This window comes from Helianthus annuus, chromosome 7 (genome assembly GCF_002127325.2).
Source record: "Helianthus annuus cultivar XRQ/B chromosome 7, HanXRQr2.0-SUNRISE, whole genome shotgun sequence".
Lineage (NCBI taxonomy): Eukaryota > Viridiplantae > Streptophyta > Magnoliopsida > Asterales > Asteraceae > Helianthus > Helianthus annuus.
In genome coordinates this window covers 92,629,833-92,653,110 of record NC_035439.2, presented here as the reverse complement: position 1 = coordinate 92,653,110, position 23,278 = coordinate 92,629,833, and the positions used below count along the sequence as shown (strand labels likewise).

The following is a 23,278-nucleotide window of genomic DNA, read 5'->3' as shown; positions in this document are numbered from 1 at the left end:
GGATAATTATAACTCTATTAATAATATGTGTAATAATTATAATTTGTAAATGCTATGTAGACATGATAATGTTTCATTTTCTTAATTGTTAGCAGGGGCGGGTCTAGGTTCATACGTGTTAGAAGTAGAATCGAACAAGAATCGTAAGAGAGAGAGTAAGTTCAATTCATTTCCAAACTACTCAATACAATCGGTTACAACAGTTATTTAACCTAATCACAACAGATTAACTAACTAATTCCCATATTCACCCCCTCAATTACAACAATTACAATATACCCCCCTCTACTATTTAAAACTATACTACTCCATTACATTTCATATGTAACAAATCTCCCCCCTTTAAAGATTCTTGACCTCAAGAATCAATATCAAAATTAGGATACTTCTTGACAAACTCAGTAGCCAGCTCCCAAGATGCATCATGTAATGGTAAAGCAGCCCATTGAACTAAGAATTTAACCACTGCCCCGTTCCCACTCTTTACCATCTTCCTCTCAAGAATAGCCAACGGTTGCAATTCCTCAAAGCTATTAGCTGGAATATCAACTTGATGCAGTGGAGGACCAGGAGCTTTCTTCAATAACGACACATGAAAGGTGGGATGCAACTGAGAATCCGCCGGTAATTCTAAGGTATAAGCAACTCCCCCCACCTTTTTTCACAATTTTAAAGGGACCAAAATACTTCTGAGATAATTTGGAATATCGATGCACTCTTAGAGAAGTTTGAACATATGGTTGAATTTTAAGAAATACCCAATCTCCGATATCAAAACTTCGTTCACTTCTCCTATTGTCAGCAAACTGCTTCATCCTATTCCTGGCCCGTTCCAAGGACTGTTTGATATTTGCAATCATGTTATCCCTTTGACTTAACCACTCATCCAAAGCTGCAACAGTAGTAGAACCATGGATATATGGTAAGTGGATAGGAGGATCTATACCATATAATGCCTTAAACGGAGTCATTTTGATGGCTGAATGCCAAGTGGTATTGTACCACCACTCAGCCAATGATAACCACTGAACCCATGTATTCGGATCATGCATAACCATGCATCTAAGATAAGTTTCTAAACAGCGGTTCAAAACTTCCGTCTGGCCATCCGACTACGGATGATAAGCAGTGGATAGGGCTTGTTCAATGCCTTGTAATTTTAAAAACTCTTTCCAAAACGAACTCATGAATATAGGGTCTCTATCAGAAACAATATTCAGAGGACAACCATGCAGTTTAAAAACATTATCAAGCACCACTTGTGCAACTCGAACAGCAGAAAAAGGATGTTTTAGTGGAATGAAGTGGCCGTATTTAGTGAATCTATCAACCACCACCAAAATACAATCTTTCCCTTCGGACTTAGGCAATCCACTGATGAAGTCCATAGAAATGTCTGTGAAAACAGATTGTGGAACAAGTAAAGGACTTAGTAACCCCGGAGATGTCATACTTAGCTTTTAAACAAATTTCACACCCTTTTACCCACTTTTTGATATCTTTATCAGCCCTTCTCCGATAGAAAAGAGATTTGAATCTCTGTAACGTTGGTTGAACCCCAGAATGACCCCCTAAAGAAGAGTTATGACACAAATCCAAAATCTCTTTCCTTAGATTGTCATCTTTCCCAATCCACAACTTAGACTTTCTGGTCAACAGAATACCATTCCACGACATATGCTTAATAGTTTCTCCATTAGACAACCTCCTATCAATTCTTTTGCTTGATCATCCTGCTGCCAATGACTTTTAATCTTGTCTACTAGCAATGGATCATAAGAAGAGACTGCCATCACAAAAACAGTGGAACTATGCACCCTCGACAAAGCATCAGCTGCAGTATTTTCCACCCCCTTCTTGTATACAATGTGATAGTCATACCCCATTAATTTGCTTAACCACGTGTGCTGCAGTGGTGTTGTGATTTTCTGCTCCAACAAATGCTTTAAGCTCTTTTGATCCGTTCTAATTATGAAGTGCTTAAGGATCAAATACTGGTGCCAATGTTTCACTGCCAATAAGATTGCTAACAGCTCCTTTTCATATACAGACAAAGCACACTGCTTGGGTGATAATGCTTTGCTAACAAATGCAATGGGGTGTTTGCCTTGCATTAAAACAGCTCCTAATCCCTTAGAACTTGCATCAGTCTCAACAATAAATTCTTGTGTCCAATCAGGTAATGCCAGTACTGGAGCTTGTAACATAGCTGATTTCAACGCTTCAAATGCCTTTTGAGCTTCATCATTCCATTCCATTTGAAAGCATCTTTCTGAAGTAAATTGGTTAATGGCTTAGCAATTGTGCCATAAGAAGATATAATTCTCCTATAATAACCAGTTAGTCCCAAAAACCCTCGCAACTATTTAACACTAATAGGAGTTGGCCAATTCTTCACTACTTCCACTTTTGTAGGGTCAGTTGAAACACCATCTCTGGAAATCACATGGCCTAAATATTCAATACTAGAACCAGCAAAACTGCATTTAGATCGTTTGGCATACAGCTGATTATCTCTAAACAATTGTAAGACCTCCTTTAGATCATGCACATGCTGTTTGATGTTTTTGCTATAAACTAAAACATCATCAAAAAAATATAAGAACTGTTTTCCTCAACAACTTCTGAAATACAGCATTCATCAGACCTTGAAACGTTGCAGGAGCATTACTTAACCCAAATGGAAGTACCAGAAATTCAAATAGGCCCTGATGTGTTCGGAATGTAGTCTTATGAATATCGTCTTTATGCATCCTCACTTGATGATAACCGGATCTCAGGTCCAGTTTAGAAAACACTTCTGCGCCCCCTAGTTCTTCCAACAGCTCTTCTATGAGTGGGATAGGAAATCTGTTTTTAACTGTTTGATCATTCAGTTTCCTATAGTCCACACATAACCTCCAAGAACCATCTTTTTTCTTGACCAAAACAACTAGTGAAGCAAAAGAACTGACACTATGTCTGATAATACCCATGTCCAACATTTCTTGAACCATTTTTTCTATAATATCCTTTTGGCCCATAGGATACCTGTAAGCCCTTTGATTAATGGTTACTGATTCATCCACCAACTTAATTGTGTGATTACAGCTTCTATTTGGTGGCAGACAGGTAGGCTCCTTAAACACATCATCATATTGTTTTAAAAGATCTGTTATCTCCACAGATTCTTGAACAGTGGTTACAGTAGCCTGATGTTGAAATGACCCATTTAACTTTTCTTGCATACTGAAAAACTGCATTTGTGCCACTGAATTATCTCCATGAACCATAGAAGAAAATCTCTCCATAGAACATAAAGAAATGCTATTCTTATGTATTCCTTTCAATTCAATCACCTTAGAGTCAACTTTAAACTGCATAGTAAGCTCCTTAAAGTTCCACACAATATCGTTCAATGATTGTAACCATTGGATACCCAACACCATATCATAATTGTCCAATGGTAACAATAAAACATCTGTCTTAAACCAGACTCCCTGCATTAACCACTGAAAATCATGACACAATTTATTGCATTCCAACTCTTTCCCATTTGCAACCACCACTTTCATCAAAGGAACTTCCTTAGTGTGACAATTCATTCTTATGGCTAATTTTGAGTTGACAAAGTTATGAGTAGAACCAGAATCAATTAAGATATGAATCTGTCTAGTGCCAATAGTACCCACCACCCTCATGGTAGAAAAAGAAGTGACCCCAGTCACTGCATACACAGAAAGTTAGGCATCAGCTACTTGATCTTCTACAGACTCTTCCTCTACATTTTCTACCCAATCCTCATCATCATGAATTTCTAACACATACAAATGTTTAAATTTGCAGTTATGAGTTGGTGAATACTTCTCACTACACCAAAAACACTCTCCCTTAGCTCTTTTTTCTTCAGCTACCCTAGCAGGGACTTTTTTAAGATTCTTAAGCATCTTATTGGGTGAAGGACTAGGTAGTAAAGCCAAATTGTTACTGGAACTTGTTGAAGCTTTATTACTACCAATAGGCCCACTTTTGCTACTAGAATTTACTGCTACTTGTACTACATTATTCCTTTTAACCTCTTTATCACTAAACAAGGTATTGTACACTACATTTTGCTGTTTGGCCATAGCAATGGCATCCCTCATAGTTCTTGGTTTAAAAATTTTCACTAAACATCTAATCTCTGGTTTCAACCCACCCACATAAAGACTAGCAGCATATTCATCATTCAGTTTAACTCTATTGAGTAAAGAATCAAATTCTTTAGTGTAATCAGAGAGTAAACCTGTTTGATTGAGATTTTTTAGTTCTCCATAGCATCTTCACTTAACCTTTCAGAAAACCTTGTGATAGCAGATCTGGAATATTCATCCCATGTAATTTCTTTGATATCCCTTTTTTGACTCTCAATAAACCCCTGATGCCATTCCAACGCTGCCCCTTCCAAATTAATGACTGCATAGTGAACCTTTGCATTCTCAGGCGTTTTATCTATTGCAAAGAAGTGATTACAACAGATAATCCAACCCTCCACTTCCTCACCGTTGAACTTGGGAAAATCTAATCTACCTGTGCGAACCAATCGATGATCAGAACCCCCATAATTTCCCCTTTCATTGCTCAACTTACTATTGATTTCAGCCATCTGTGTCACCAATGAAGTCATACTAATCTGCAACAATCTTATAGCTTCCGAATTTTGATCCAAAATTGCTTGTTGATTCTTAATCAAACTCGAATTAGCCTGTGAAAGTTTCTCTAATTTCTCCATCCCTTGTTGTCTGGTTGGCATATATCACAATTAGGTCAAAATGAAACCGGAAAGAGCAGTTTCAAGAATTGAAATGACGTAATCAAATTGAAGGTATTGATCGAACAATGATCAATTACTGAATCGAATTGAACGTAATTTGATGATGAATCGAACAATTTTGAGCGAAATTGAATGAAACAAGGATGATTTCGAACGGAAATCTTGATCGGAATTGTTATTTTGAACGGAATCTGAGCTTCCGATGAGGATCGTTAGCTCTGATACCAATGTTAGAAGTAGAATCGAACAAGAATCGTAAGAGAGAGAGTAAGTTCAATTCATTTCCAAACTACTCAATACAATCGGTTACAACAGTTATTTAACCTAATCACAACAGATTAACTAACTAATTCCCATATTCACCCCCTCAATTACAACAATTACAATATACCCCCCTCTACTATTTAAAACTATACTACTCCATTACATTTCATATGTAACAATACGTACGGGTTCACACGAACCCACTCGGTTTAAAATTACTAGTAGAAATGCTATTAAAAAAATCGGATGAACCCATAAATGATTTGAGAGATGAACCCACAACCAAATTCGTGAAGTTGCGCAGTGGCTAAATATTAGCCCTTCTAATATAGAAGTCATAGGTTCGAATCATCTATTAAACATAAATTTCTTTTTAACTTAACTAGGCAAACTCATTAGATAACTGAATACACTTATCTCATATTTGGGATATGTCTTCAGTGTCTTTTTCATCTTACATTGCACTCTTTACTACTCACACTTAGTATTAACTATATTTCATTAGCTTCATGTGTGATTCCTTCAATAACATGCAACTCTTTTAGGTAAAAGGTAACTCTTTTGGTATTTAGAGTACTATGCCACTATGCTAATATATGTTCATATATGTGTACATTCAAGTAGGGATGAGCTTGGTACCGATCGGTACCGGTACTAAAAATCCCCAAAAGTGGGTACCGAAAATGTCAAAAGTCGGTACCGAAAATGTACCCGGTTCGGTAAATTCGGTACCATTACCGGTTCGATAACGACACCAGGTACCATTTGCTCATCCCCACATTCAAGGTTGTCATAAAGCTAGATCTTTTGCAAGTTACTTAATACTTATAATTTACTTAATTACAATGTGTATTTGTAAATAGCAACGTATATATGTTAGGTGTTTTATAATTTCTGATCATCATGTTCTTTATTATTGTATCGTATTTTTATATATGATGAACTTAACCTGACCCGAACCGTCAAACCGACTCGAAATTTTTTACGTCTGGTCCTATGAGATTTGAGCATCTATAAAGAATGAACCCACTGAAAAAAAAATTTGGATCCGCCACTCATTGTTAGACGTTTTAGTGATTTGAAAATGTTAATGTAACATTTCAAACTTGATTTTAAAATAACAAAAAAAAAAAAAAAAAAAAAAAAAAAAAACTCACCACAGCATTCTCAACTTACAAAAAAGAATTGATAAAAATACATCATCACATGCATGTTTTCTTAATAACAATGTTTATTTCTGAATATCACCTAATTAACTTGCACATGCAGGGAGTTACCGACATCACATTTGTTGGGTGTGACAGTCACTAATGCTAGTATGCCATGGGCCACTATCACATGTTAACTCCATTTTGACCGACTTGTGACATAAATTAATAACCTGAAATGATACCTAGGCGTGTGACAGACAAATGCATACTTCACCTTCCATACTGCATTATAAATTCTAACATTCCATCCAATGTCAAAATCAGCTAACATAACAATCAGTGGCGGAACTAGAACATTAATTTAGGGGTATCTAAAAAAAAAAATTTACGGTGCAATCATACAATATTAAAAAAAAAACAACAATACATAAAATAAAGTAAAACAAATACCTAATAGATTTGTCCTCTTCTTTTTTTCATAGCTTGAAATCGTTCCATCACATCGTCGTCTTTTACTTCACTTAAAAAATCTTTTTCGACCGCACAAACCATAGCATTGTTCAAGAATTCCGGACCGATTCGATTGCGTAAATCCGTCTTCACAAGCTTCAATTTTGAAAAACATCTTTCAACGGTTGCAGTTGCCACCGATAAAAGCAAAGCTAGCTTAACTACCCGATAAACTGTAGGACAAGAACTCTGCGTTCCCGTTTCAACCATAACACGCGCAAGATCACTTATTCCATTCAAGTCTTCAAAGTTATCATCATCGCTTATTGTGTGACGAAATGACTCAATATCACCCAAAAGACTCCCAATTTCTTGTGTAGTAAAATCATCCGGGTACATCTTAGCATACGCCAATATCTTCGATGGGTCAAACTTAGAAAAACCGTTAGAAGGATTTAAACCCGACATATTTTTTATCAAACTAGTTGTTACCTCACTAAATCGATTTCCTAATTCTTGAATTTGCATGTCCAAAACCTCATTAAAAATGTCTACTTCAAAATGATGTCGATTTGTAATGACATTCTTTCGGTTTCTTGGATTACCATAACTTTCCGTCATGTCCAACATTGTAATGTCATATTTTTTACAAAAGGAAGTCACTTTTTCCAACATCGGCTCAAACCCATTTTGTCTTAAAGCATTTAATGCTCGTTTTGTACCATTTATCAAGTTGGCCGCTTCTAATAAATCTTTACCTTTTTGTTGAAGGTGTTTTGAAAGAGCATTTGTGTAACTTAATATATCTCCCATCAAATGCATATAAAAAACAAACTCGAGTTTTTTAAAATATGATAGAATACCTTTTGCATTTGTCCGTTGTTGACTGCAATCTCCATCTTCTTTAACGTATTGAAGTACGGTAACAACTTCCGGAAACAATCTAAGCAAACTGATGATGGTTCTATGATGTGAACCCCATCGCGTATCACCGGCTCGTGCTAGGGAAACCTCTTGGTTTAATCCTTTGCCCGTTTTAATTTCACCTTCAAGTATCTCTTTTTCGACTCTCGCCTTTTTTTCCTCCCTTAACATATCTTTTCGTTTGCAAGAAGCTGAAACCGTAGTGACAACCATGGAAAGGAATTCATAGAAAGAAGAACATTCAAATCCCCTTTAACAAGATACGACCTTCTTATGTCATCTATTTGATTTGGGTGATAACTAGCAATAGTTTCTATGAATTCAAATGGATCCAAAGGAAGATCATTCAAATCAATAATACCTCGTGTTGTTGGAATCGAGGTTGTAGGATCAACGTCATCATTTGCTTGATCAACATTTGGACTTGCATCAACGTCACCATCATTTGCTTGGATATTATCATTATCAACATTCGGACTTGAATCAACGTCAACATTCGGAGGAGTTGTTTCATCATCATTAATTTCTTCGTATTTTCGTTTGAAAAAGTTCCCAATGAAAGCTTGTTTTTTGGATTTTGGTTTCGTCATCACTTCAAAGAATTCAAACAATCACACAATCAATTCAAACAATCAAAGTCTTTATTAAACAAACTAATAAAACTGATCAAAGAAATAAAGAATTCAACAATAAAAAACTAATGAAAGTTATGAAACTGAAACTAAAAAAACTAAGAATTCAACAATTAAAAAACTAAGAACTCAAGTATTCAACAATAAAAAAACTAAGAATTCAATTCAACAATAAACAATTCATCAATAAAGAAACTAAAAAAAACAACCTCCTGCGGCTGCAATGTCAACCGAATAACCGATTGTAATTTGTAATCCTCCTGCGGTGCGGCTGCGATGTGCGAGATGAAGGAGACAAGGAGTAATCTTCGATTGTAATCCTCAGTTCATGAGTTCGACAGTCTCCTGGACCTCCTGCGAATTCTGTATTTCTGTTCTTGACCGACGTTTGATTATCCCTGCAACCGCCCAATGCATTTGGGTTATTATTTTGTTATTTGGGCTAACTAGTATTGGGCCAATATAATCAGTATTTTTTTGGGCTTAATTTCAGTTTGTAAATTTTTTTGAGGGGTGTCCTAGTTGTTGTTGAGGGGTGTCCTAAGTATAAAAATCGAAAAAAAAAAAATTCACAATAACGGATAAAAGTTGAGCCGTAGCCCGGGCTACGCCTCGGACTATATTAGGTCCGCCCCTGATAACAATAAAAGAAAGATGGAGCAGAAGCGAAAACTGACCATGTTGTCGAAGAGAACGCGGTTGCAGGATATCGGGTTACAGTTAAGGTTTAGGCGCATAATGAATGACTTCATCAAATTTCCAAAATACAAATGTTCCCTAATCTTTGTCCCTTTTGTAAAACATTTCAATTCAGGGTCATACTATCTCAAGATCGGCTTGCCATCCAAATCCACAACAACTGCCCCTACGTTTGATAAGAATCAAAATGAAGAAGACGATACGGAGAGGAATTATCCAACAATCGACCAACTTCTCATTAGCTAACTAACAGTCTTTATACAGTTGATTAACTAACTCTTAACTACCTAACGACTTCCTTATAACAACCACCCTCCACTATAGCTAAACAACACATAAGCCCTTGGACTCTACACTATCGCACACTTACACATTTAGTCCTTTTACACTTTACAACATATCAATACTTCCCCCTATAACATTTTTTGACCTCAAAAAAAGAAATCTGGAAACCGAATCTGCAAGTCTTCTAATTTTCCCATGTTACTTCAGTAATAGGAAACCCTTGAACGAAGCTCTACTACCCCGTTTCACCATCTTCCTATCCAGCACTTGCAAAGGTTTAAACATAAACCTTGGATTGTGAAGCAAGGGCGTAGATTGGCCAATGTTTCCTCTGGCAAGCTTTAATAGAGAGACATGGAATGCTGGACGTATTTGGGCCTCATCCGATGAATCCAGCTTATACGCAACTGCTCCAACCCGTTCTATTGTCATAAAAGGTCCAAAGTATTTAGGTCCCAACTTGTTGAAATGAGAAGATCGACAATCAATCAATCATACCCAGTAAAATCCCACAAATAGCAGAGCTATTGGTAGGGTCTGGGGAGGGTGGGATGTAGGCACACCTTACCCTATCCCTAGAGATAGAGAGGCTGCTTCCAGTGACACTCTCGGCTCCAAAACACCCAGGAAAGAAAGAAAAGAAAAAAATAGAACATGAGGTGTATGTGTGTGTATGAAGCTACCAATATAACATGAGTAGTGAAAGAGTGCATGGTAAACAAGACAAATATAAAGGCACTAAAAGCTACTAACAACAACATGTAAAGATACAAAGATTCATGACTGTTAACCGAAAAAAGGTAAATTGAAGGTAAAAACAGGAAGATTACAACTCGTTCTAATCTAGAACAGCGTAACATAACTGATGTTTAACAGCTTTAAAGCCACTAATTTAGTGGCTAAATGTGCTTCCGAAGATGAACAGCAACAAATTAACGATTTTTTATCGGTATCGGGGTCAGTATAGACAAGGGGCGGCGTTAGGGTTTCGGGCGGCGGTGATGGTGCGGTGGTGAAGCTGCAGTGGTGATGGTGGTGGTGTGGTGGTGGAGGTGCAGTGGTGATGGTGGTACCGGAGATGAGTGCTGCAGTGGTGATGGTGGTGTTAGGGTTGGTGGTGTGGCAGTGATGGTGATGGTTGTGTTAGGGTTGAGAGAGAAGGAAGAGAGAGATGAGGAAATCAGTGTGTGTAAGATAATAATAATAATAATAATAATAATAATAATAATAATAATAATAATAATATATAGGGGCATTTTAGTTTTTTAATAAAAAACTAAAAAAAATTCAAACAGAGTTAAAAATTAGACTCAAATGATTAAGAAAAGTGGCTATAGGGACTCAGGGCGTTAAATATTTTAATTTTCGACTCAAGTGGTTAAAACCACTAAAATACAGAGACTCAAAAAAAGTAATTTACCAAAAAAAAAATAACTTGTCAAGAATTAACAATTTTGGACAAAGATGGATGAATATAGTATATGTGCTCTCTTGTGTATAACTAGGTGATGCCCCGCCCGCGTTGCGGGGCGATGCCCGAACAATTTTCAACTAATTAAAAAACAGTACTATAGTTTTGATAGAAATAAAAAGTAAAAAAAAGTGTTAGGCGGCTTTTTAACACGATTTTTAGTTAGGGGCAAAGTCATATATATTTTTTTTACTTGGGGAAAATCATTTTTTTCCCAAGGGTAAAATCCTAATTTTTAGCTAGGGGAAAACCATTTTTTTTATTTTTCACGGGGGGCAAAAACATAATCTTGAATTGAGGGTGATATCGTAATTTTGAACCAAGGGGAAATTCGTAAATTTTAGCTGGGGGCAAAAGCATAAATTTATTTTGAACTGGGGGCAAATACGTAATTTTAAACTGTGGGCAAAACCATAATTTTAAAGTAAGTATAAAATAATAAACTGGTGTAAATTCGTAATTTTGAGCCGGGGGAAAACAAATTTTTATTTTGAAGTGCGGCGAAAATGTAATTTAGGTTGAGAGTAAAAGCGTAATTTTTTTACCAATGGCGAAATCGTATTTTTAACTCGGGGCAAAAGGGTAAATGTATTTTGAAGCCGGGGCAAAACCGTATTTTTTAACGGGGGGCAAAACCGTTACTTTAAAGTGGTATAAAATAATAAATTGATTGCTCCAATTGGTATTGCTTGCCGCCCATTTGAACCAATGGCAAAGAAACATTATTCCGGGGTAAAACCGTAATTTTAAAACGTGTATAAAATAATAAATTAGTTGGTCCAATAAGGGACGGGCGGCCGACCATTTCAGCCAATGGTTGCTAACTACTATTCCCGCCCTTGGGAATTGTATATGTTGAATTATATATTATCCTACATATACAAAAAGCAATTGAGGGAATAGTGCCAGGCAGCCTGGCACTGTCCTATTGTACCAACCCATTTTTAATTTAATTTTATTCCTAACTTAAAATTACGGTTTCGTCCTTTGTTTAAAATTATATTTTTGCCCCTAATTCAAAATAAAATTAGATTTTTTGCGTGACTCAAAATTTACGTTTTTTGCCCTCAGTTCAAAAACTCATTTCTAATTCTACTCCCAGTTTAAATTTACGGTTTCGCCCTCCATCTAGAATTACGCTTTTGCCCCCCTTCAAATTAAAAATATGTTTTTGCTCATAGCTCAAAATTACTATTTTGCCCCCAACTCAAAATTACGTTTTTGCCCACAGTTCAAAATAAAATTTTGTTTTCCCCATAGCTTAAAATTATGTTTTGCCCTCAGTTTAAAATTATGATTTCGCCCCCAGTTCAGAATATTTTACAATTTTGTCCTCTGTTCAAATTATGATTTTGCTCCCATTTCAAAAATTACGATTTCTCCCCCGGTTAAAAATTATGATCTTGCCATCGTTTTACTTTTTTTTTTTTTTTTTTTGCAAAACTATAGTACTATTTTATTTTGCTTGGTTGACTCAATGTAACTTTTATTGTGTCAAGCAGTTGTCTAACACTCGCTCATTGGTCCTGACAAATTAGTATTTTACCCCAGCTCAAAATTACAGACCTGTTATTATTTTAATTTTTTTAGCAAAACTATGGTAGTGTTTTCGTTTAATTGGTTGTCTCGATGTATTTTTTATCGTGTTATAAGTAGTATGTACAAGTAACCTAAATGCATGCATACATGTTATGAAACTAAGAAATATTTGAGTTAACGCCCTGCAACACGGGCGGGCATTGGTGTAATTTTTATTCGTCCAGGCATGCCTGGTACATGCTCATTTGTCCTGAAAAATTACAATTTTGCTCCCAGTTTAAAATTATAGTCTTTCCATCGTTTTAGTTTTTTTAGTAAAAGCATGATAGTGTTTTTGTTTTAATTGGTTGACTCGATGTAATTTTTTTGAGATCGTGTTATGAGTAATATGTACAAGTAACCGAAACACAGACATACACGTTATGAGAAAGAAATATTCAGCTTATTGCCCCGTAACACGGGCGGGGAAAAAACTAGTTATACATATTAAACAGACTTATGATGAATAGTAATTTGAGTTTTTTAATAGTATCTATATCTATATTCTATATATATTAATATATGAAAAGGATTTGGGTCATGTGGCATGTGATGGTGGAACCATTTGCTGACGTGGCATGTTATGGTGAAAGATTTAGGTGGGAAGCAATGTTATGCATCCATTTAAGTGGGACGCGGGATCCGACATTATTTCGGGTCGGATATTTGGGTTTTTAACGCATCGGCTTTAATCATTTGGATCATATAAAAGCTTATGTCTCAATTGAAACCCTAGCCTCCCTCACATTCATCGCTCTACTGGATTCATCATCTTCTCCAAACAATTCAACAAACAGGTACACTCCTTGACAAACCCTAGATATCAACACGCCTGTTCTTCTTCTACGTTGATTCATCATCCATTATTTATCGGTATTGTCCTTGTCCATCAATTTTCACAGCTTGATGATGTATAGGTGAAGTTTCATTTAATTAGGGTTTAGTTTCTGTACAACCTCAATTGAAGATCGCGTTTTGCTTTTCAATCGATTATGCACTCCATTCTCTAATGCACTTATCTTTCTTTTTGTTCGGCGATATTACCAAAACATCATGTAAGTAAACCTATTCGATATTTGTTCTTTTGATTTATTAGCATTAATCCCCTTTGTGAAAGAATGAATGGTATTTTTGTTTGCTTGAAGGTGGGGAGAATGAATGGTATTTTCGATGTTTCACGGCTTACGACTTGGTGTTTTGGTGCCTAATGGGTATTCTTTTAATCATGATGAAATTGATGAGGAAGTGGCTTCATCGGTAGTGTTTTTGAGTCTTCGCATTATAGATTCTCTAGGTATAATCTTGCTCCCTTTGGTTTAATATAACACTCTTTGTTAGTTGGTACATAAACTATTACTTTTAAATTTTCTTGAATATAAACTTTAAAGCTTTTTTCTTTGCTTTTATGTTTTTAGATCTTCGTGATGACAAGGGATATTTAGCTGTTCATATGGGCTTTAATATCACATCTGCTTGAGATCGACGACAGCTCCTTATGGGATGACTCTTAAATACACTTTGGTTGATGTTTCCAGTATCTTGACATTTGTTAATTGTAAGATTCTCACTTTCTTCTTGAAGCATTTATCAAGCAATTAACATTCAGATGTTATCTTAAAATCTTGCACCAGATGGTTTTGTGGCAAATACCACAAGGGAGGGATATATTATTCTGGTAGTTTTCTTATTTTCATTCCTCTTCATTTTACTGAGGCTGAAGACTCTGTTATAGGCGCAGACCATAAAAAAATTAAATGGCACCTAGGCATGGGAGAAGAAGACTGTTCTACCAGATGTGAAGAAGGAAAACATTGTTTATACTTTCAGATGTGAAATATCTTTTCATGTATAGAGTTCGCAATATTCATGTTTATCTTTCTTTTGTTGACCAGTTAAGTTTTTTGATTCTGACTCCTTATTGACGCAATCAAGGTCTGTTTCTTCGTCAAATCCTTGATTATTATCAACAGGTTTGGCGATATTTGTTGAATCTATTCATTTGTGGGAGTTTTGCATGTGTTGTTTGGGGGCTGATATCTATTTTTATGGTGTTAGGTGTATTTAAAACACATGTTGGTATTCTTTTGGCATACCGCAACTTCATATTTTAGTCTTATCTTTTGGTTACTATAGCGAGGTACCACGTCAAATGAATTCACGCCGCGTAGCGCGTGGGAATACAACTAGTTAGTATAATTTACAACATGTTGCATTAAAGTTTGTACATCAAGCTTTGTAGATGTATTATGCATCTTATGGTTGTACCCAATATCGGTTTACAACTTTGAGCCACAAGAGAGTACAAGAGATTATTGCATGGCATGCCCCATGATAATGCGTGAGTCTGTAGCAAGCATAAGACCATGTGTAGTCGGCTTGAACTTCAAGGTCCTCCCTCGGGCATTATCCGACATGTGGCTCCTAGTACATATATAATATGTAATGCTTGTATGCATTAAGCTATTGTACATCATCTTTTATGATTTAACCTCACAGTTTTTTTACTTTTAACTTTGGTCCCCTATACTTTTCATTTTTCGCAAAATTTTCACTTTACGTTTCGTTCTAAATTTTGCGAGTTAACACAACGTAACGTGCGTGTGTGGTTAAACATTTTTACGTTGTCTATTTTTTCCGTTTGACAGATTCATCGTAACGCGCGGGTCCTAGATCGACTTAGTTATTCTTTTATACATTTCGGTTTAATCTCTTCGCATTAACACGAGGGTAGAACAGTCATTTTCCCTCCCCACTTGTGTTTCCCCCCTTTTAAAACCCTAATAACACCCCTTGTTCATCTTCAACCCCAATTCATCTTCATATCATTCATCTTCATTAACTCATCATCGTATAGTTCTGAACTGCAGCAACTATTGGCTCTGCAGCAACAAAACAACACATGAATCAAGCCTCTGCAACAACGATTTGACCGTAATCGTATAGTTCTGAACTCCTACTGATCAAAGTTCCTCAAATGTTACAGGCATTGACCCATTCCAGCGATATAAACACAGAATCAACCTCCTAATCTCGAAATACAACAAACATTGAATCTCAGAATCAATTGGTTACTTTCTAATTCATTCAAAACACAAACAATTTCATTCAATCATCAGCTAAATCATTGTAAAATTTCATCGAGTCGCATACCTTCAGTCAGTTATTTCATGCAATATCCTTGCTATAATGCAGATATATGATACGATACGAACGAATTCAAACGCCAATGAAATCCGTAGAGTTTAGCATCAAGTTTGACCTAAATCGTACAGTTTTGAAGTTCTACTGATCAAAGTTCCACAAATACTAACTACCAGTTGTGATCTGTTCCAACAATATAATCAGAACCAACATCCTAATCTAGATGTACAACAAACATTGAATTTAGCATAAAGTTTGACCTAATCTAGAGTTGAAATGGTGAAGAAGATGGTGAAGAAGATGACGATGATGAGTTGATGAAGATGAATGATATGAAGATGAATTGGGGTTGAAAATGAATAGGGGGTGTTATTAGGGTTTTAAAAGAGGGAAACACAAGTGAGGAGGGGAAATGACTGTTCTACCCTCGTGTGCAATGCACATGACATAACTTAACAGAAAATTCTAACTGGGTTTGCCCTCAAGGACATAACGTGCAGGATTTTGAAAGGTTAAGGACAAAACTCATCAATTTTAAAGGTAAAGAACAGCGCCTGAAATTTGGGACAAATATAAAAGACAAAACTTGTAATTTACTCGTAATAATTATAATTTGTAAATCGTATGTTTTTATTTAAAGGAAGTAAGTGTTATGTCGAAAGAGGATTTGAGTACTCGATATTTTATTAGTATCGTTTTCTTTGTATTCTTATACCATTACACATATGTTGAGTAGAACTCTATAACTTTAGGATTCTTGATAGTATACTAATGTACTTTTTATTCCTCTCAAATAAGATAATTTGTTATTTTTTAATGTCTTGTGATACTTAAGATACCACATGTTAACTCGACATTTTTACCGACTGGTGACATAAATTAATAACCTGAGTGATATAAATTAATAAATTCCAATTATATCTCAAACAACATTAGTGATTCCTAGACTTGTTTTTTTATGAACGGTCAACATAATCAATCCCGAGCACTCTCGGGCACCCACTAGACCAAACGGAATACTCCGAGAGTAACCCGAGTCCACCAACAATTCCGGGGAAAACCCGGTAACCTACCCGTCCGTACCGATAAAACCCGTTTGGCTTAAAGATCGAATCATGCATTATTAATTCAACATTACATCCTATGTCAAAATCAGGTAACACAACAATACAAGAAGGATAGAGCAGAAGCAAAAACCTATGATTCTATCGAAGAGGTTGCGGTAGCAGGATATTGAGTAAGGTTTAGGCGCATAATGAATGACTTCATCAAATTTCCCAGATACAAATGTTCCCCGATCTTTATACCTGTCGTAACAAATTTCAATTCGGGGTCATAGTATCTCCCGATCGGCTTGCCATCCAAATCCACAACAACCGCCCCTGCGTTTCTCTCCATCGAAGGTCTTTGAAAATACTTATCCAGAAATGCAAGGAACTTCCGGATGTATGGGTATTTACGTGCAAGATCCCACTCGAATGTAAGCTCCTACGAAAACAAGTTAAAAGGGTTATGGTAATTCGATTTTAATCCTATAAATATGGAACCAAAAACATTTGTAGACAAAAATCAATTGTTTGACTATACCAATTTCCTTTTAAATGGGTCAAAAGTAAAAAAGTTAAGCTAGCAATGTAACATGTCACACGGGTCATACGAAAGTTAGCAATGTATAAAATAAGGATTGAAAGTGTTTACCTATTTATACTAAAAATTCAATGTTAACCCGTTACGGAGGTCGCGTTAAGTGTCCATATTAACACCTCTAGTTAACATAGTTTTAACATTAAAAATCCTAATACAAGATTTATTAACTTGATCGCAATTATACAAAACTTAAATAGCCAACTTACCGTGGCGATCGCAATCCAATAGTGGCCCTCACCATCGTAACGAATATTGTCGGGCATACCAGGCAATCTGTCAATAAATACATCTATGGAACCAGCTTTTTCCCCTTGTATGTAGTACCTTTTACATCTCAACCTGCCATTTCATTGACCAAAATATCAAATCTATAAGTTTCCGAGGCAAACTAGACGTCTTGGGTCAAAAAGGGCAGTTTTCGAGTAATGCGTCTGAAAATGGATTGATCCAGGTTGGGTCGACTCACCAAGTATGTTTTTAGGCAGATTTTTTGAAGTTCTATAGATCATCAATGTAATAAACAAGTTATATAGTATAGTATCAAAATAATATGTAATTGGTTCAAGCAAACCAACATTTGAAAATACAGTCCAAGCGATTTAACATGTTTGGTTTTTAGGAATACCTTTAAAATTGACCGTTTGACCCGTTTAAAAATAAAACCCAACCCATATCAACCCATAATCATGTAAAATGAGTTGAACTTGCCACGTCTAGAAATAAGTGATTTAAGTTACATCGCAGTTTCACAGAAGATAACAAAGTCTTGATCAGGGGACATTTCAACACCGTTGGCATAGTATAGGTCTCGAGCAATAACTTTGGTCAGTTTTGTTGACGGATCATAACTCATGAATCTACCATAAGGACGACCTTCCAATATGTCTAACACGAAATTGTGCAAGTCATACTTCCAAGAGGCATCTGTGAAGTACAATACACCGTTCATTGCAACTGCTACAGCGTCCGTTGTTGCAAATTTTACACCCTCTGCCTCATCTGTCAATACTTCTATCTCGGCATCTTTGGTTATTTTAAGAATTCCCTAAGAAAAAAAATGCACCTGAAGTTAACCTTACACTTGATAAATTGTACAAGTGACTTCTGAGAAATTAAGGACTAAGTATATAATTAATACATATTTTAAACAACTTGCACTTTTAATGAAAGGGTTAAAAAAAACCTTTCACTTGACTCTCTCCTAGTCACGTTTGTAGGCAGGACTCCTATCTTTTCCACCTCACCCCAACACATGAACGTCGTCGCGTTGAAGATTGTCTAAGTTATTAAATGTTCAATCATAGATATTTTATTCACACGTTCATGTATCTTATTCTCACACTTTTTTTTCACTGTATCTCTCTTTATATACACCTTTGTATATGTAGAAAGAGATAGAGGAGAAAGGCACATGTTAGAGCATTCACATTTGACTCCTCATTTTTTACCCTTATTACACTAAAAATTACTATGTTTTCTCTCTCATTTTCAATTAAATAATACTTTTTATACATTTATCAATACATTTTCTCTCTCTTTACTCACAACCACTTTCAAAATATATTAAAAAAATTATAAAAGGTGAACAATGTCCCCTCAAATTTATAGTAACATTTTCTCTCTTATCTACTGACAACCACCTACAACCACTTTTAATAAAATAAAAACATTTCTCACATAATTTAGGGGGTTGGATGTGAATGTTCTTACTTAGGGGTGTAAACCAGACGGATCGAGCCCGACTAGGCTCAAGCTCGGCTCGTCATGTTTTTATGAAGCTCACGAGTCTAAACGAGCTTTGTATTTCAGACTCGAGCTCGGGCTTGATAACTAAACGAGCTCTAGTACAGGCTCGAGCTCGTGCTCGTTAAAGCTCAGCTCGTTTGAGCTTTTAACCGAGCCGATAAAGAGACTTAGAGGCTGTTTGGCAACATCTGAATGGTTAAGTGCTGAACCAGTAAGAGGTCTGAATCATTAAGTGCTGAATCAGTAAGAGGTCTGAACCATTAAGAGCCGGTATAATGCTTAACCGTTCAGAGGCAAATGCCTGACCAATTCAGATTAGAGGTCTTAACCATTCAGACTCTGTATAAATCTTAGCCATTTAGAGGTAAATGTCTAAACCATTCAGACATCTGCTCGTGAAACAAACAGTTTGAACCATTAAGTGCTGAACCAGTAAGAGGTCTGAACCATTAAGAGCCTCATTAAGAAGTAAACAAACAACCCCTTACTTGACAAATAGTTTGGTTAAATCATAATAAGTGTGTCTTCATTTTACATAGTACAAATATTAAATTTGCCATGAATTCCAATTCAACACATTGTACAAATATTAAATTTGCCATAAATTCCAATTCAACACATTGTATAGATATTAAATTTGCCATAAATTCCAAGTCAACTTTATTCAGCGACATTGATATAGAACAGGTTGATTTCCATTCATTTATTGGATAGAGAGAATACAAGTTATGATCATACCATATTTTTAAAACAAGTACTAACTTATGCCATTCAAAAAAAAAAAAAAAAAGTACTAACTTATATTTTTAGTAAAGGAAGATCGGAATAAATCAAGGGAAATAAAGAGTATAAATGCATAGGTTTTTTTTTCTCACACACTTTAAAATAGCGATTTTTACTAAAAAATTGTAAAAAAAAAAATATTTTGGTATGTTTTTAGACTTTTTTAGTTAATTTTTTAGCTTTCTCATTTATATTTAGTTAATTTTTTTGGTATGCACGTCTCTCATCTGTTAACAAGTAATGAAATTATTTAAATAAAGAAACAAAATATATTATAGTACTATGTTATATTAGAAAATAAAAAACAAAAATTTATTGAGCAGTAATGTAAAAAAGTTTTTTTTTTCTATATATAAAGATTGAAAAATTATCTCTATTATAATAGGGGTGTGATAAATACACGGGTTATTAGATTTTATCACCCCCAACTATTGGCTATTGGCCGCTGTCACCCTCAAATACCACTTTGACACCTGTCACCCCCAACTTAACATTTAGTGTGTTCCATCACCAAGTGTTAACTGATCACTAACTTTTGATCCTGTTACTATACTTTTGGGGGTGTCATAGTGATCTTAGGAAGGTTTTAGGGATCTTAGGACACCTCAAAAGTATAGTAACGAGATCAAAAGTTAGTGATCAGTTAACGACTTGGTGACAGAACACAACAAGTGTTAAGTTGGGGGTGGCAGGCGTCAAAGTGATAGCTGGGGGTGGCAGCGGCCAATAGCCAATAGTTAGGGGTGATAAAATCTAATAACCCTAAATACACCCAATATATGGATTAATATACCAAATTAGTCAAACTTGGTAGTGATTTTTTACTTTAATAAACTATTTTATTCTAAAGTAAAAAGTAATAATTATGTTTTTTTATGTTATTTTATTTTATAATATTTTTGTTGCTTTTTTATATTTTTGTTATTTTTTTCTATTTTGTTACTTTTTTGTATTTTGTTATTCCAGTCTCACTTTGGCTGAACAATGGTAAAAAAAGTAATGGGATATCTCATTATGCTTTATGGGCATTTTCAACACAACTTTATACAAAACAATTATAAATAAATAAACGAAATTCTTTTTTCTGCTTTCCTTTAGCAAAGGCACACATCACATATACGAGTTCTTTTGTTATTTATATTTTTGTTTTAACAAAAGAAAGAGAAATATTCGAAAGAGAAGCATACAGCTGAGGAAGGATCACTAAAAAGTGGATTTTGCCTAAGTAGTCTAAGAAGCATTCTAATGATAACATGTGTCACTCCTAATAAGTACGAATAAATGGCATTTTGGTTCTTATAAATAGAAGTGAAAATTACATATGACACCTCTTTTGTTTTTTAAAAATACAACAAAAGAATATAGTACAAAAAATTCTAGCACAAAAAATATAGTACAAACAAATATTGCATAAAAATGTAGTACAAAAGAATATAGAAAAAAAACATAGTACAAAAAAAATATAACACAAAAAAATCTAGTACAAAAAAATATAGCACGAAAAAATTCAACAAAAAAATTGTAATACAAAAAAATCCAGCACAAAAAATTGTGAAAAAAAAAAAATTAAAACAAAAAAATTTAGCACAAAAATATAGTACAAAAATCTAGCACAAAAAAATATTATACAACATAGAAATACAACACATGATAATGATAATGATAAGACCACATGTAATGAGGCTTTATAAGGGCGTGAAAGATGTTCATAATGCCCTTACACCATTCCTCATAGGCATTAGGGTATAAGGAGTGGTTAAACACTTTAAAGTGGCAAACCAAAAAACCGACCAATGAGAGCGCGCCATGTCAATTAGGCAAAAGTGTTTAAACTTTGGTGAAAAATGTTGGCAATGGTTTAAACACTTGGTGAAGTGGTAAACTATTTAAAAAAAAGGAAAAATGTGTGATTGGTTGAGATAGGAATGGACCCCACCCACAATACCCTCCCTCTCTCTCCTTCTCCCTCTTGCCGAATCGGTGTTCCATCACCGATTTACCCAACTGAATCGGCAAACTATATGTTGGCGGTGGGGTGGCCACACTTTACCGAATCGGTAAAGGTGGTTTACCGAAACCACTCCGCATCCCCTTATAGAGGGATGAAGAGTGAGAGACATTTCTAGAATAATAGAAAGGAGAAAAAACAAGGGAACATTACATGAAGCATGACGATAACGATTACAATAATAATAATAATAATAATAATAATAATAATAATAATAATAATAATAATAATAATAATAATAATAATAATAATAATAATAATAATAATAATAATAATAATAATAATAATAATAATAATAATAATAATAATAATAATAAAGGAATACTACTGTAATTAATGATAGATGTTTGTTCAGGTGTAATTCATGTTAAGTAGTAAGAGCATCTCCAATAAGGCACTATTTAGGTGTTTTTAGGGAGAGAGAAAGTGATGTGGAGGAGAGAGGGTGTGAGGTGGAGGAGAGAGGATGTGAAGATGTTTGTGAGGAAAAATGAGAAAAAATGGATGAGTGTGAGTTATGTGAGTGTAGTGAGGAGAGAGGAGAGAGAAGAGAGGAGAGAGAGAAAAAATGTGTTTGTGAGAGGGGCAAGTGAGAGAAAGAATATGATTGGTTGGGCATGTGCCAACTAGACACCCTAAAGAATGAGAAAAAATGCCCCTTATTGGAGATGCTCTAAGAGTTGAAGTCCTATTGAAAACGAAGATAAAATTAAAGTATTTTGTACGTAGTAGTTTGCTGAACAAATGTTTCAAAATTCGAACTTCCAGGCTCCAGCAAACCAGACACCGATTAAACAATTGGTGTTTACACTTTGATCTTCAAGCAATTGTATTTTAATACTTTATTATCAGAAAAACTCTCTAACTTCTATAAATAATTAATTATAATATTAAAAATAATAATTGCGTTTACTACCGACTAACCTTATAAGCATCCGCCACGTACACTTCACCGGAGTAACCAAGAGCGAGTCCAAGAGGTCTGCCACCAGTGTTAACCCAGTCCTCCACCACCGAGTCATTCACAGTGACTCGTTTAATCCACCCATCAACACAGCTAGTGTAGAAAACACCTAACTTCGAGTCATACACGATGTCTTCAGGACCCAACAACTGACCCTCTCCGATATTTTCAGACCCATGGAGCACCCGTGGGTTGACCCGAGGTACTTCAAACATGGGTTTGTTCGCTAACTCGTTCGGGGGATACTGAACCGCATCGAAGGTATCGAACTGGAGCAGAAGTAAAGCTAACACGACGGTGGCTACGGCGGAGATGAGTAGAACCTGATGCCATGACGTCGTCGTTTGGGTTGCGGTGGTGGACGGAGTTGGTGGTGAGGTGGGCGCCGGTGAGTGAGTTGACTCGGCCATTGAAAGAGATCCTAAATGATACGTCGTTTGACTTGCCTGTTCAGTAGGCAAGAGATATATAAAAGGGGGGCGGGGCCTCCAATTTCCATCACTCTATCATACCCAATCATGTTCCATCACGTCATCAAACTTAGTTTCATCACTATTGATAGATTTTAATGGGGTGCCCATCACTCATCACACTCAATCACACACAACAATTTTCCTAGTCAAAGGTAACATTCTTCAACTTTTCAAGCGTGATGGCTGTGATGGAATGTAAACCGTGTCCCTCTCTATTGATTTACAATGATATTTATAATTACATTTTGGTTCCTCTATTTTAGGATAGAG

At 35.5% G+C, this 23,278-nt stretch overlaps 1 protein-coding gene across 1 annotated transcript; it reads right to left on the bottom strand.

The window, feature by feature from the left end:
* Positions 1–16,482: 16,482 nt before the first annotated feature.
* Positions 16,483–22,992, bottom strand: LOC110868062 (protein STRICTOSIDINE SYNTHASE-LIKE 5). Its single transcript, XM_022117148.2, has 4 exons — positions 22,496–22,992; positions 17,772–18,079; positions 17,241–17,373; positions 16,483–16,875 (listed from the first exon to the last, which is right to left on the bottom strand). Exons 1-4 carry the CDS (start codon positions 22,943–22,945, stop codon positions 16,585–16,587), a joined length of 1,182 nt encoding a protein of 393 aa, XP_021972840.1. The 5' UTR covers positions 22,946–22,992; the 3' UTR covers positions 16,483–16,584.
* Positions 22,993–23,278: the final 286 nt, after the last annotated feature.

Excerpts from the sequence above, each read along its gene's own strand:
- LOC110868062 (XM_022117148.2), bottom strand. The coding sequence starts at position 22,945 with ATGGCCGAGTCAACTCACTCACCGGCGCCCACCTCACCACCAACTCCG. Across the intron at positions 17,374-17,771 it reads ATCTTCTGTGAAACTGCGAT|GTTGAGATGTAAAAGGTACT; the intron begins GTAACTTAAATC and ends ATGAAATGGCAG. Across the intron at positions 16,876-17,240 it reads ATTGGATTGCGATCGCCACG|GAGCTTACATTCGAGTGGGA; the intron begins GTAAGTTGGCTA and ends TTGTTTTCGTAG.